This window comes from Sparus aurata, chromosome 16 (assembly GCF_900880675.1).
Source record: "Sparus aurata chromosome 16, fSpaAur1.1, whole genome shotgun sequence".
Classification (NCBI taxonomy): domain Eukaryota; kingdom Metazoa; phylum Chordata; class Actinopteri; order Spariformes; family Sparidae; genus Sparus; species Sparus aurata.
This window is the reverse complement of record NC_044202.1, coordinates 10,048,160-10,064,536: the sequence shown is the minus strand read 5'-3', so window position 1 is coordinate 10,064,536 and position 16,377 is coordinate 10,048,160. Positions and strand designations below refer to the sequence as shown.

The following is a 16,377-nucleotide window of genomic DNA, read 5'->3' as shown; positions in this document are numbered from 1 at the left end:
GTCTGGAATTCTCAAAGGCAACATGATTAGTAGCACCTGATCGAATTGCTTTAGTTAAATTATCTCGGACGTGCGTCATTAATCACGTGGATGTGCTTCTCTTTTGAAGGTGAGCTGGCACCGAACTTACAACAAAAAAAAAAAAAAAAAAGAGAAAGAGAGAGAGGTCGTTTCAAAGTTTTTTCCGTTCCCCCTCTGAAGTGATGCGTTGACCCTTGAGAAGTTTATACTGACAGAGCTATACAGTTCACTCAGTCTCCTCAGATAGAGTGCATGCCATGGGGAGCAGGTCATGGAAAAGTCTCGAGTTTGACTAAGTGCACTCTCTCTTTTTACCCTGTCCGTCAGTCCGTCTCTGCCTCACTCACCACACACAGGGGCGAGTGCATGTGCACGCTCGGATACACTCGAGACACACTGACCGACCTGCGCGCACACACACACATCACTGGATGCTGAGGTAATCTGTAACAGTAGAACAAGCTCATAACTGTGGGTAAAAGAAACAAATGACACATGCGAGGATTTACACTACTTTAAAAGGCTATGTTGTGGGACTCGGTACATCATCAATACCAGTGCTTGAGTTTTGAATGGGTTCGGGCTTCTTATTAAACGCGGGGGATGTTGAGCAATGAATGGAGGATTAGTGGGCACAAAAGCGGTCACAAAGGACTATCCGGTGGAGATTCACGTCTGTGATTTCAGACGTGGTTTGTGTAATAGTGAAAGGTTAAACTTCCAGGTATGAAGTAGGCCATTAGCTGTGAAGTGACTGAACATGCTCCCCTTCAAACACGTCAGCCAACGTTCAGACTTGTCTCGTTCATCGTTAACATGCGTCAATGATTAAAAGGGATCGTGTCGTGATTTGTTAACTGGATACATGAACTTTTTTAAAAATTCTGAAGTGGTTACAAATATAAATGTAAATCAGAACTAAATGTAGCAGTCACCTGTTTCCTCCTCGCCTCTGAGGGGATTGTAGGCACTGAAAAGTTCAGCTGATGAAGTGTTGCAAGATACAACTTTGATGCACTTGTCAATTTAAGCTGCTCTAATCTTCTCCTCAACTACAGTTTGAATGGATACGTTGTAATTTACACGCTATTTTGCAGATTGACTCAAGCCACTGTTTAGCTGACTTGCAATTTGACTTGACAGAGAATAAATGACTCGATGCCAGTCTCGGGCTTGGGAGCTAAAGTCTCGGGACTTGATCTGACTAAACACATGATTACTCAAATGATTTTCAGTTTATTTCAGTCGTTTCTTTTTTTGTTTTGTTTTTTACTTCATAATTTCACTGAATATCAATCATTATGCTCCAAATTCAACTTATCATACTTTTTGGAGAAGGTTAGATAAACTGCCCAATAATATAATTATAAGACACCAGGCAGGTACTAATGAATGCTTTCTTGATCTTTATAAAGACCAGACACTGCAGGTAAGACTGCAGTAACTTGGGTGACACAGAAAACTGCATATAGTATTTCTATCTTTATATGTATATAGTCTAAATATACACAAAGCTGTCAGTTTAGTTTAGTTTAATGCACGTATTTTCTTACGGTTATATTATTCTACTACTTTATTCTTTCTCGCACTTACGTCATTTTATCTTTCTCTATTTGTGTCTGTAAACTGTAAGGAAATCAATAAAGCATTTCTAATTCAGAAAGCAGCGAACAAATGACTTGCCTGCTTCTTCTGTCACTGATATTTGCATGAGGAGTTCATGCCGTTTTTCCTCCTTTGTCTAACTCTCTCCCTTTGCGCCTTCTACAAAAGACTTGACGAGTGCAAATGATGGTTCATTTGATTACAACAACCGCAGTCACGACAGACATGTCAAAAATAAACCGCTTTCAGTATCGCCCTGTTTAACTTTTGCTCTGCATGCCCCATCCGCCACCTTCTCACGCATCCTTGCACGAGCAGCGCCCCCTGTCGGCGCGCGGCTCGCACGACAGGTGAGAGGTGACAAGTTGAGAGGTCGTGTTAGCAGAACGGTAAGGCGGCTACACTTTTGCTGCAGTCATAGTTAGTCACGTTTAATGCAACTAAAGAAACAGAAGCTGTCGCGGACTTGTCGTTGGCTCGACTGATATCTCTTGGAAGACGTGCAGCTCGCCGCAAGGTATCAGGAAGCGTCAGCTTTGAGGGCTTGCAACGCTGCTTGCTGATAAGCTTCTGCTAGTTAGCCGTCGTTAGCAGGCTGCTAGCTGAGCTGCTATGTCGCAGTCAAGCATTTGGACTCATCGGAGCTAACAGAGCTAGCTCACCTAAGACAAACTTAACTTCTGGAGGAAAAACGGGAAAGGTGGGTATGCTGTCACCGATAGTGTGTGGTCGATTATCCGACAGTAGATGGTAAATTATGGCGCCCATGATAGCCGCGGCTAACACAGGCTAGTTTCTGTCTCATATGAGATTTGGCTTGCAAAGTTGTCATGCACGTTGTTGTTGTAACTGCACCTGAAATCAGAGACTGCACTGAAAGCAGCTAACCCTGTCGTCTCAAGTGGACATTGTGGTTAAAATGACAGCAGGTTTTCTTATTTCCGATGATGAGATAATGTCTGAAATGCTACGGTGGTCACAATCCAGCCTTATCACAGCAGCAGCTTTTACATTAGCCAGTCAGTATTATGCCACCACTGTTTATCTGCATGGTTGTCACTCATTTCCATGTGAGACAAGGGACAAGCAATTATTCGCCAAGACAGACAGATCATGGAAAATCTCGGTAAGAGTGCCTGTTGACTTAAAGTTAAACGATGATGAACCCATGTTGTCCTTCTGGTTAAAGTCCTTGCTCTGTCTTGTGCCCCACACACAGGGAAGTTATGGACAATGTGTACACGTCAATTAATGGTACACTAGCTGCTTATTTTATTGGGCTTGGTTAGGTTGCACAAACGAGGCGTGGTTTAGACCCTTGTTTCCACCATGCAAGTTCATTCATCATTCAGTTATTGCATTAATCGATGCGGTGCCATGGGAGGGTGGTGCATGAAGCAACCACTGACATGCACCTTGCTCCTAAGCTCGTTACTCATCCATAGGCTTACTATGAAGCTGCCACTGTTAATAAAACCCCGACCTGTTCAGACACATGTACTGAGAGGCTTTGAAAAGTAAGTCTCTTGTAAACAAAATGACTTCCTTATCCTATTCAAATTCTTGTTTGCATTGGGATTACTGTTAGAGTTTAAGGTTGCAGAAGCTATATTGCAGTCGTTTCCCCACCAACGTTGTGCAAGTTTGTATGCGTGCACAACACGTAAGACCTGCAACGATTCAATTCATCCATTGGTCGATTAGAAAAACATAAATTGCCTATGTCTTATCATGATATTAGATGAAGAGTATTGGGGGTTTTGGACGGTTGGTGGGACAAAATCAGTATTTTGAAGATGTGGGTATGAGAGGCAACATCAGTGCGTGTTTGAGTATAAATAAAGGTTTCAATGAATGTCACACTTTTTCTTTGACAGTTTTTAGACGGGAAGTCGATTAATCATAAGGAAAATCAGGAGGATGAATCTATAATAATATTTTTTAGTTGCAGCCTTACTACACATGCCTGTGGTGCTGCTTGAATGTGGTTGGACCCCAAAGAGAATTATCTAGGGAATAGTTTTGTCCGAGTCCTGCCCGGCCTGTCAAGTACAAGCCCGTTTGGGTTGGGTCAGGTACAGTATTAATGCTCTACTCTCTACTGCTTGTTGCAGATTGATGAATTATGTAGTTGTCAAGCCATTAGCTGGTGACCAGTTTATTCCTCGCCTCTTATGTTTAATTTATTTGCTATTTCGCCTGTTTGTTTGTCCAGACATTTCAGTGAAGCTTTTTAAGAAGCCACAGACTTGTTATACAAACATTGTGTCAGAGTCTGCAAGCTTATGAAATCAAATCAAATTAAATTAAATTGTGAGGGCGGCTATGTTTTTGGTTATTATAGCAAGTTGGAGAGTAAGGCGGAGGTTTGTTTTCTCCACTTGAGGGGCCAGGTTGTAAAACAGAGCTGCACTAAAAATGTATCTGCAATTAATTTTACAGCATTATGTATTTCATTCTTCTCCTCCTGTCTCTCCCACTCCGTCTGTCTCTTAACACACATACACACCACTTAAGCTCTTTGTTTAGCCTAGACATGCTTGACCTCCTCACTCCGCTTCGCTCTGCTGGGATGTCTGGTCTTGTCTTAAAGTCAGGAATGCAAAACAATTGCCAGATAATTCAGACTCGGACTATGTGGAGTATGCTGCACGTTGCGTGTGGCGGCGTGTTTGGGGAAGTGCTTTCATAGTCATTACTATGGTGATTAGATAAATGTTGAACCGACCCAAATGGATGGGACTGCATCAGCCTCACAAGTGGTTCGTGCTTTGAAGTACGGGAACAAAAAGTGTTTCCGCGGATGCTTTAAATAAATAGTGTTCTCTCCCAGGTGTTCACGCCAAGCGGAAGAAAAACATGTTTATTTAACGCTTTAATGTCCATAATTCCATTCACTTATCACATCTCTGGTTCCAGGTGCCCTTTTTGCTGTATGTATGAATAGGCGCGTCTGATTGTTCCAGCAGCCACCCAAGGGTGTGTTTCTTGTTTTCGTGGGGACGCAGCCTAATTGTGGCAATTGTGCTGAGCAAGCCTGTTTTTCTCACCTCGCTCATGCCTCACATTTTCCGTCGTTATAACCAGTAACCCTTAAACCCTTATTGCCAGCATAATCATGCACGCAAACAGGCTTGCTTCTTTTAAGTGCACCTTCAGCCACTTTGGCCGCCGCCGTGAGACTTTTTGCTGCGTCACGGTGCCACAGAGGGTGTCAACGATGGGAGTGTTGGGGGCAGGTAGTGTGTGAACTGAAGGCTTGTGCAATCATAACAGTAATTGAGGTGGAAAGGTGAGAGCCGCAGTTCATACAGGAGAGGAAAACACGTGCTGGACGAAAATTCTCTGTGTAGCATCAGCTCAGACTCCCTGTGTCAGCAAGGTCAGGGTGTAATCAAATCAAGACTCGATGTACTTCCCCTTGTTACCTTTTTCTCGTGGGACCTGCTAAAATTTACTTCCTCCAGGGCTAAGTTTAAGATGAGTGAATCTGGATATTTAAAAACCTTGCTATTGAGCTTTTCTGAACATGTGTGATGTTTCTCAGAGTTGATCTCCTTCTTATCTACTCACATAGACTAGATCCAGATGCAGCTTTAATGAAAATATATCTTAACTGTTTTTAAAAGTGTAAAATACAGTATATCATGTGACTCAGCATGTAAAGGCGCAGCATATAAATATTTGACATTTAAACGATGCGGTTCTCTTGGATGCTATGTAGAAAGTGTTTTTCATCCACTTGCACTACAATTATAGTTTTGGTTTGACTCCATGGAAGTAAATTGATCTTTTTGGGTGTTATATTAATTGCTATCTGTTTTGATAATTGATTTATCCATTTCAGTCATTTTTGAGGGATTTAAGATTTCTGATTCCAGCTTTTGAAATGTGAATATGTTCTGGTATTTTTACCCGTCTGTGACAGTAAGCTGAACATCTTCGGGTTGTGGACAAAACAAAGCATTTGAAGCAACATTTTCAAAATGTTCGGACATGTATTTGAGAAAAATAGTAAGAATAATAGCAGTCCTAGACCTTGCACGCAACAGGTGTAATACATCATTCTAGTGACTGAGACCTATTCTCAGGTTTGTTGTAGCCATACTAGGAGTTGCATGAGGTCACCAAAGTCCTAATAAGGTGCAACAAAATAAATAAAAAATGATGGAAGGAGTTTCCAGTCGAGCACACAGTTCTGAGAAGTTCTTTCTTTTTTCTTTTTCTTTCTTTTCTTTTTTACTTTATCGACAGTTTCTTGTGACAGATGTACTTATTGTAAGTCGCTTTGGACAAAAGCGACTGCTAAATGCCCTAAATGATGTCTAATCAGGCAAAATAAGTTAAACTAATAATTGTATGAAATTTACCATTTCAGCTTATTTTAAATCTTCTTATTTTTTAAGATGATCTGTATATTGGATTGTGGGATGTTAATTGGTGTCTTTTTAATCCCATGTTCATTTCCTGTTAACCAAAAGGTTAACTTGTTCACATAGCCAGACTGCATTGGTGAAATTGATCTTTGCAAGCTCTTTCCTGGAGATTTGTGCATGTGCTGCCTTTATATCTTTCGGTGTAAGTCTAGGAAGTGAAAAACACCTGCGTGGTTGTACCATATGTGGGGATTTTAAAAAGGGAAATGTTCCACAGGTGTGACATTACCACTGAAAGCTGAAGTGGTCACCACTGATGTCATTGAAATGAGAAGGGATTCCCATTGGCATGTCCAGATGAGCCCTGTAAACTTGTATAATATGTCATGGACAATTGAAGGTCCCGTTACTTGGTTTTGTATTTCACAGGCTCAGTTCACTTCCCCTCAGGCATCCGATGACCGCGTGGTATTTCTGCTATGTTATGGACGTCCATAACCAGCATTCCATCTACTTAAAATAATTTCCATTTCCATGTATCCAGATCATTAATGTTTGTGATGTTTATACGTGTGTGTGATTTCTTTTCAGAGTCGCTGCGTCATCAGCGCTTTTAAAAAATGCCTCTAAATACTTACATCACTGTAAATGATTATTGATGTAGAGGCTTGTAATGCATCATAGTACTAAGGATAATTATCAAAACAAGGGTGTAGTGAATTCATTCATGTCCATATTTATCAAAGGATTATATGGTTGCATCGTATTACTTCGTTAGTCTGTTATAATGTAATGTAGTTTCACTCCTAATATCAGGGTCGATGAAACTCAAATATAACTGTCATAACTTAAGCTTTAGAGGATGTAGCTTGGGCATTTTACTACAACTGTCCTCATTTTGAGAATATCAGAAACTGTTAATGCCTCTGTACAGACTTTAAATTCTGTGAAATACTTTTGTAGCCACAGCCACACTTGATTTAGTGACCATGCACCCACAATTTGTTAGCTACAGTCAGAAAGGTTCCCCTATTTACATTCCACACCAGGAATGTCTGCCCTGGATTTTCCACTGTTTGTGGGAAAATATGTCAGAGGAACAACAGAACAGCAGTCTTTGCTATTGATGAGACTGTCGATAATCCCGTTTGTTTCATGTTACCGAGACGCTCCACTTCAGCTCGTTTCCATAGTGGAAATCCAAGTCAGGAATAAATTCCATAAACATCATCATGTTTGATACCCTTTCATAGTACAACTCACGCTTTGACGGCTCCAAGACCACTTTATTTATTTATATATGATTTATATTCCACCTAATCTAATCTGTGTTGTTCATCTGTCCACAGATGGCTGTCTCGGTGCGGGGCCTGTACTTTGTTGTCACCCTGTTTTTGGGTAGTTTCTTTGGAAGTGTCTTCATGCTGGGTCCAGTCCTTCCCCTCATGCTGCTGTCTCCCGCGTGGTACCGCTGGATCACCGATCGAATCGTGGCTACCTGGCTCACCCTGCCTGTGGTGTGTACACCAGCTTAGCCTTTACATAGCCTACTTCTGAGCGTGCCAGATGGTCTTAAGTTAGCTGTGTTTGACGCAGTCACCAAAACCTACGTCATCTCAGCCTATTTTATGTCTCCCTATTAAATAAGATTTTATTTTTGTCTGAAGTAAACTTAATTTACTCGGATTACCCTTGAACAAAAATTATGCAAATCTTGTTTACAGTGACCACATGGATTGACAGCATTATTAATTTATTTTCCTCTCACTCTTGCCTCTCTCTTAAATTTATCTTTCCACCTTTTCTCTTCCCAGTCCCTCCTCTCTCCCTCTACATCCTTTTTAAATGATCATTCTTGTCTCCCCTCGATCATCCACCTCTCCATTTTCTCACTGCCTCTTTACATTCTTCCCTCTGTCACTTCTTCATCCCCCCTGCATCCCGACATCTCTCCCTTCTGTAGTCCTTGCTGGAGCTGGTGTTTGGGGTGAAGGTGGTGATAACGGGTGATGGCTTCATTCCGGGGGAGCGGAGTGTGATCATCATGAACCACCGTACACGTCTGGACTGGATGTTCCTGTGGTGTTGCCTGCTCAGGTACAGCTACCTTCGTCTGGAGAAGATCTGCCTGAAGGCTGGCCTGAAGGCTGTGCCTGGCTTTGGTAGGTATACAGTGGATGCATTTTCCTTTCGTTTACACACACACACACACACACACACACACACACACACACACACACACACACACAGACTTGAACTCCTCTGCATAATATAATATGTATTTTACAAAGTATTATGTAATTGCAAAGCAGCTTACTTTTAAAAGAGGTAAAATAGTTTACATTTACATTTACATTCATTTACATTTACAGTTTACATTTCCAGATGATTTACAAAGGCAGAGCACTGGTACTCTGATGGCAAAGGCCATCAATCTGATGTTTTTTCTCAGAAACATAGGCTCTAGGAAAGTATTCAGACTAATATTGTGTGTATGCTGTGGCGGTGCCTGCAGCAAAAAAATGTAATGGAATCAACTTTCTAAGAAACGCAACCTGTTGTCATGCTGCAGCTGCCAGTCATATAAGCCAGTGATCAAACTGTCTGGTCAACCGCAGTGTTGTTTACTACCTGTATTGCCTGCTACACACTTGAAAATTAAGTTTTTCAGGTTTTTTTAAAAGCACCGGTTGACATGACACTTGTCATTGTTGAGAGTGAAACAGATGCTGTCATAATGGCCAAAAAATAGACATGCACAAAGATTCAGAGGTCTGCCAATTTGCTCTGAGTTTTCATTATGTTGCCTGGTGCCTCAAACAACATTGTGCTGCCAGGAGACTGCACTGGTAGGGAAGAGAAATGCTCTGCAAACTTGCTGCAGAGGGAGAAAGCCTCTCAGGAGGAGTTGTTGCTCTCAAGCTGGCAGTTGGAATGCGGCCGCTATCCAGGTGGAGTTTACGGATCAAATGATGATCCTTTCCTAGTTGTGTCCTCCTGGGCTAGTTGCTACAATGCCCAAGTTGGTCTGAATAAAACTTTAAAAATGAGTTGAGCATGAGAGGTAATTAAGATATTGTATGTTATTTCCAGGATGGGCAATGCAGGTGGCCTGCTTCGTTTTCATTCAGCGTCGTTGGGTGGACGACAAGAGGCACATGGAGAACATGCTGGACTACTTCTGTGACATCAGAGAGCCACTGCAGCTGCTCCTGTTCCCAGAGGGCACAGACCTCACTGGTGAGAAGCAAATAATGCAACATCTCCATCCATTCATGGGACAGATTGCCTAAGTATCACTTGCTAATCTCAGAATTTGTTACCCTCCAACCAGTCTTCAGAGCTCAGTGTGGCACCTGTCTTACACTTTCTCACTGACACTGTTATGCAAACACAATTTCAAAGTGATAAGGCATAGCCAGATCCCTTGACGCACACTCAACACAGCCATTTCTGCAAGAATGCTCTGATGTTTCAATCCGAGCAACAGCGACACCAGTGTCTAAAGCCCTCGCAGATCACCATTAAGCCAATCAAAGTCCCGAGTAACTTTACTGGGGGAAGCTTAACCTCTCTTTGCATACCATGATGTCATGGGCGGCACAGTAAAGTTGCGTCATAATTAGTTGGCAGATTTAGAGCTTTAAAGATTGTTACACTTTTGGTGTTGTGTTTTGTGCCCCTGGATGTGAACATACGTCTGCGTTTAAGCCTCTTAAACCTCCAGGCTTAGTTTGGCGCAAAAACAAGGGGATGTATACGGTGTGTGCTGAAGTTGTCCTGTACTTCCCTCTCCTAATAACTCTTCTAGAGTTGACATACAGACCTCCATTCACAGGATCAGGTCCAGGGTGCGCGTAAGCCCCTCTACAATTTTCCATGACCCCTTTTGAAGCTTACAGAGCCTGTGTGAATTGAATGAAAGATTGTATAAGAATTGCAGCAGAGGCCTGATCAACAAAGGTCTGTCCATAGTCTTTTTGTCCTACAAGCTGGCCACAGTTACTTGTTACATAATATGACTAATGAGTCATGGTATAGTTTACATGTTCCTGCAACAAGTTCCCGGGAAATGTTTGCTTAATAAACAGTCATCTTTCCTGTGTTTACATCCCGGTGGTTTTTACAAATGTGTAAGCATTTGTCACTGGATGTATTTCATGAGTGTGGTCATATCTCGTGACCAATATTGTTATTGTATAACAGTTCTATTTTTGTAATCGTTTACAGATTTTTTTTTCCAATTGTATCTCTTTTCAATGAAGCTCTACTTTTTGTTAAAGTCTTTTAAGGAGGTTATATGCACTAACTTTTCTTGCACAGTTTCTTTACATTTAGTGCTATTTTCTTCACAATAGAAATTAGATGGTGGAGATAGTGTTTGGGTCGGTAGCTGTCGAGTAAAAAGTCTACATTTTTAGATTTAATCTTTGGGGAACACATTTTACATTACTTACTGGCACCAAAACAATCAAGAAAGTAACAGTGAACCAGTTATCTGAAGTTAAAAATAATCATTAATTGCAGCCCTCACCATTAAAATAACACAATCAGTCTAATCTTGCTTTCAGTTGTGCCTTTATAAGTAAACATACATAGGTGTTTCTCCTTACCTGCAACTTAAAATGTATATTCTCCCCAATCGTAATGGTTAACACATGAAACATACACGTGTAACGTAGTTTACAAGTTAACCCGACAGTATGTGGTCATTGTAGATGCCAGAGGTTTTATCATGTGTCTGTGTCTCCTGCAGAAAATACCAGAGCAAGGAGTGATGCGTTTGCTGTCCAAAACAGCCTGCCAAAATTTGAGTATGTGCTGCATCCCCGCACCACTGGATTCACCTTCATTGTGGACAGACTACGAAAAGGTAGTGGTGTGATCCACTTCAGCCAATCATCAAATGTTATTGTTAGTTTGAGCATGTGTGCTGTGTGTGTTTATTTGACCGCAAAGACAATAAGTAGGACTCAAAGGCTGTCATGGTGATGGAAATATTTTATCAGCAGTACCAGGGGGAAATGACATGCTATCATGATGATTGTAGCTAATCCACTGACGCTGTCTGTAGAGGAGGAATCATACCTGTTATTTTCGCAGACCTTTGCTTCATCCTCCTGCCAGCCATTACAACACCCCCGAGATTCTCATGTTTCCTTATGAGCTAGTTCTGGCAGCCCTCCAGGGTTCTTAAATACCACCTCTGGCCCTGTTGTCACATCTCCCACCCACCCTGGATGCTGAGCACGGCACTAACTCTCCAAGCAGGTGTTGTGAATCAATGTGATGTCACCAGACTTGGCTAATTCTCCTCTCCCTCTCTCTGCGCTGCTGACTGACATGCTGTGCATGTTGTTCTTTGTCCAAGTCCACTGTGCCCCTCTCAGCTCTATTTTTACCATGGTGAAGCCGAGCTGTACGGGAGCAGGCGCTGGCAGGTGTCATCCTGTCCACTTGATATTTAATTCAGCTCTGTCTGTGTGTTATAAGGACACTGCAGATCAGTGATGATGGTGTGAAGCTTGTGGTAGTTTTGATGGCAGGGAGGGGATGAAACTTTAAGATCCTGGATAATTAGAGGCACATGTGTAATAGAGCTAAGAGCAGGGGTTTTGCAGGGTGTATAACACAGTTCTAATTACAAGTGTGGATGTGGAAAAGGGATCATATTAAATCTCCCTGCAGTATCATGCCGTCATGTCTGAAACTACATAGTTTACAGAAAGTAAATAGTTCAGTTTAACGTCTTGTTCTGGTTAGATTAGACTTTTAAATTAGCAAGTTTCTTTCCTTTGATAATTTGTTTAAAATGATGTTCCTTTTCCTAGGAGACAACCTGGATGCCGTCCATGATATTACAGTGGCATACCCCAAAAACATCCCTCAGACAGAACGCCACCTCATCCTGGGCCTTTTCCCTCGCGAGATCCACTTCCACGTCCACCGCTACCCAGTGGCTTCACTTCCTGCCTCTTCCTCTGACCTGGAGTCCTGGTGTCGAGAGCGCTGGGCTGAGAAGGAGATCCGTCTGCGGGACTTCTACTCAGCCCAGCCCCGGGGCTTTGATAGAGAAGGTGTCGCTCGAGTGCCCCCTTGTAAGACAGAGCTGCGAGTGGCTCTCATCAAAGCAGCCTCACTACTCTACTGGACCAGCTTCATTGCTCTGTGCTTCACCGGCCTGTGGCTGTGGGCTCCATTCAGGCTCTACTTCGTGGTCGTGGTTGGAGTGTTTGTGGCCCAGCAGAAGTTTATTGGAGGGCTGGAGCTGCTGGAGTTGTCTTGCCATCGATACTGGAAGTCCATGGCCGCTGATGTGGGTGAGAAGAGTAAGGTGCTGGATGGGAAGATGCAGTGAGGATGGAGGACAGGGTTGACTGGACAATGACATGTGTTCAGCACGGACACTGAGGACTCAGTTGTCCTGAGGAGGGCTAGAGGGTCCTTTTTGAGGAACCTGGTGCTTGATGCCTTAGAAAGGGAGTAATGAGTTGACCTCCTGACGGTATGCATGGCTTCAGTGGAAAGAGCTTATCTTTCTGTTGAAGAAGAAAAAGAGGAATGTTGTGTACATTTATCTGTGTTGGATTCAAGGAATTCAGCACACATAATGTCTCACTTGTATGTCTCTACCTGTATAATCACTGTTATTTAGCCTGCTGTCCATACATTTTAGCCATTTATGTTATTATGTTTTATTATAATTGTTTGTTCAGAACCTCATTGTTTCATGAACCAATGCTGTTCAGTGTTTGTTTTACGCAGTTGCCATGTCTTTGTAATCGTATGTGTTGCCCTTGTTTTATATCGGTGTTATAAGTTATGGAGCAGAGCCATAGTACAGACAAGCTGTACATATGATGACTTGACTCTAACCAATATTCAAATCAGCACAGTAGTTAGCTGGATTAGACTGATGGGACTAGTTAAATTAATCGGTTCCATTAGAAGTCTCTGGTCTAGCAAGGTGTGAAAAGGATTGATGTAATTCACAGAGAATTATTAAGGAATATACAGGTATATATGTGTACCATTGTTTACCTTTTATTGGGTATAATTACCCTTTTATACAAATTGGGGAACTGACCTTTCCCAGTTAGTCCTTTAGAGATAACTCCTGTGACAATGTTTATTACTGTATAGGTCTGTAAACATAAAAAATATGTTATTCAGCTTGTTTCCGTAAAAGCCAAAGGTGTGAAAAACAGGTCTGATTTTAAAACAACAACCAAACAGAATGTAGTCCGTCTTTATCAGGAAAGACAGCCACGCTGAGGTAACGCTTGTGGTCATCAGCTCATCCAGATCAAAGATCTCAAGTGTTGATAAGCGTCGAAGCAGATGAGCTTTGTGCCCTTTCTGGGAGTGAAGGGATGCCTTGTACAGGCAGGATGTGGGTGGTGCTGGGGTGGAAGAATGTCCTGTTGGGACAACATTACCCCTCGATGTGCTGGGTGGCACAGAGGACCAGACTTGGAGTGGAAAACTGGCCCTGAACTCAACCTAATCCAAAAAAGCCCTGTAATGCCCACCTCTGCCTGTGTCCCTCTCTAGAGGACTGGCATTGATGCGCCTGCTAAACTCAATTAGCAAATGACAGCTGAGAAAGCGACTCCAATTGTGCCAAAAAAGGACAGAAATTGAAACAAGATTGGAGTGGCGCTTCAGCCACACTTTTAGCCACTGACTAACCTTGCCACTCAAAACCATTCAAACCCTGTGAATTCTGTGGGTCAGGAAACATGTGTCAGACAGTCTTTAGCAGTTTATGTAACACTGTGCAATGTACGATCTAGCTGACTTCAGCCCCGTTTTGTTTGACAAATGTCAACCACGCGTCAGAAGGTTGACTGAGACCTCTTTATTTGTTTATATGAATCTGAAGCTCCTGTAGTTAAAAGTGTAAATGGGGCTGTTTCCAGTCACTGTGAATCTAGCTGAGTAACCAGTTTTATCATCAGCATGTAGTAATTTACCAAACATGGTACAATTTCAGTTTCCTTAAAAACCTGAACCAGCTAGAATCTCCATGTTATACTCTGTCACCCGTGCTGTTTTCTGTTGCCCATTTTACAATCACTTTTTGATGCTGGACCTCTTCAAAGTCACTGTCCTCAGGTAAATGCAGTGGACACTGTTCGAGTCAGGCTCTTAAAGGAGGAAATATATATATAAATAAATATACTCTATCAACTCATTCACGTTTCCAGTCATTGTTTTCTTGAATCTTGGGGACTTACTACTGATATTACATGTAAAGTCTCTTTAAACTATTGAGGAAATGATGTAATACAAGGTTCATACATCACTCATGTGAACCAGAAAATCTTTGAATATTTGAAATGAAACAAACCTGTAGTCATACTTCGTTGTCTCCTGGCATCTCACGCCTGACTTGGAGCTAACCTGACTGGTTGACTGACATGGTGGACCAATAATGACAAGGGGATGTTTTGCTCTGTCTTGTCTGGCGTAAACTTGGCTTCATGAGAACAACCATTTCTTCTGAGAATATGCAAGCAACCTCTATAATAATTACATTCTAGTTTCGAAATGATGATAAAGTCTGGAAACTTTTGTTTAAGGTAAGTTAAAATTGCTTGAATTTTACAAATGGCTCCATGCAGTTGTCTGGTGTAATCCAGGTCACCAGAAGCCCCGACATCCCAAATGAATTTGAAAAGACGTCACTTATATTTTTGTGTTTTTTAATTTTATTTTTTTTTACGTTTTCGTCCCCATCTACTTAAGTTGGTCAGGAGTGCTGCAATGCTGTTAAGTTCTGAAGCTACAGAAATGTTTTGTCACACAACTCTCAAGCGTCATGAGGATGATTAGATAACTGAATTTTAATTTTTTGATTAACGTAACCTTTAAAAAGCTGCAGAAACACTGATAACTGATGAGGGTAACACCAGTTTAAAATGCGAGATGTGGCTGACATATTGTGATGATATCGCATCACGCAGGAGTTGCGACGGTAGGTTTTCTTTTGTGTAGTCGTCAAGGCTCCTCCGCTGTTTTCATGCTCCTTACTCTGACACTTTAAGCCGCTGCAGCACAATTGTCTCTGCAGTCCTTTAATCCAGAATTTACTATAAACCATCATCACCACACTGCAGTGAATGAGTCAACAGTACCTTGAATGCTCATGTTGCACAACACCAGGGCCTCGGCTTGCCTTGTCTGTTTTTCGCACACACACACACACACACACACACACACACGCATGCACATATTCTGGTCTGCCACAGTCAACCAAAAAGGTCAGGAGCTTTGAAGGTGAAGAGCAGTCGCCATAGTAACTAATGTTGACTCCCCTGTCGCCTAGCAACGGGATGTGGAGTGATGTCAATGGAAAGCATGCTATTTTCTCCCGCTGACAGAATGATGTCACTCCTTTTGTGTGTGTGTGTGTGTTCGGTGTGTGAAGGGAGAAGTTTATTTCTACATCCTATATCTCTGCTATCCCCAGAGGATAGAGTGAGGGGGCGTAGTGCTGACATCCCGTGGAATCAAGAGACAGACAAAAGGCGAGGATAAACTAAAATAGCTGTCTGGGGACGATGAATCACGGGCCAATTAAGGGTGCAATTATACTCCTGGCTCCTTTTTTTTTGTCTTCCCAAATTATCATCTGCGTCTGGATATAACTTCAGATTGGCTCTGATAGGTTTTGACTGTGGGTGGAGAGGAGACGGATGATGCACATAGACATCATCCCATACTTCACTAGTTTTCCTGTCATCAAATATGGCCCTAAAAGACTAGGATAGCAGGATGGATGTATAGGATCCCTTAAACACTGAACACTGTAGAGAAGAACAAGATGAGGGGTATTCAGTTGGTTTCAGTAAACAAAACTTTAAAGCTAGATGCCACTGAATCCTACATACTGGACCTTTAAACGCTTTGGAGATTCGAAAAAATTCTACATGCCATATTGCCCGATTTTTGGCAGCCGTGCTTTAGGGAATCTTAATGTCCCCTAGTCCTGCTCAAAGGCACTGTGGAAGTTAAAGGTAGAGGAAAAATCTCTCTCTCACGTCAAGATTGTTTCAGACGTAGATTTGTGCCACGTCTATCCAATTACATGCAGGCTAATAGGATCAACAGGGCAATGTAATTATCCTTATCAGCCCCGATGGCTTTTTCAATAGAGACAGCAGATAATCCTAAGGTTAAGCAGGGACAAAGTCAGACTACTATGAATTATAAAGCAGGCCAGTGAGCTCTGTGGAGATGGAGCCTCCTTTTTTTGCCCCGAGTCATGTCCGGCATTTAAATGGCTCTAGATATGGTCATAAAAGCATCAATCTTCCGGATCCATTAATGCTCTAAATCCCGGGGAAAAGAAAAAAGCAACTGCGGTGGA

General features: G+C 42.1%; 1 protein-coding gene across 2 annotated transcripts; it reads left to right on the top strand.

The window, feature by feature from the left end:
• The first annotated feature begins 1,966 nt into the window (after positions 1–1,966).
• On the top strand, positions 1,967–14,199 carry lclat1 (lysocardiolipin acyltransferase 1). 2 transcript variants are annotated; one of them, XM_030391750.1, is made up of 6 exons: positions 1,967–2,326; positions 7,352–7,519; positions 7,966–8,164; positions 9,096–9,242; positions 10,759–10,875; positions 11,834–14,199. In XM_030391750.1, the coding sequence occupies exons 2-6, from the start codon at positions 7,352–7,354 to the stop codon at positions 12,358–12,360; spliced, it is 1,158 nt and encodes a 385-aa protein (XP_030247610.1). In that variant the 5' UTR covers positions 1,967–2,326; the 3' UTR covers positions 12,361–14,199. The 2 variants fall into 2 exon arrangements, with proteins under 2 accessions (XP_030247610.1, XP_030247611.1); XM_030391751.1 differs by lacking the exon at positions 1,967–2,326 and having other exon boundaries at positions 7,817–8,164.
• Positions 14,200–16,377: the final 2,178 nt, after the last annotated feature.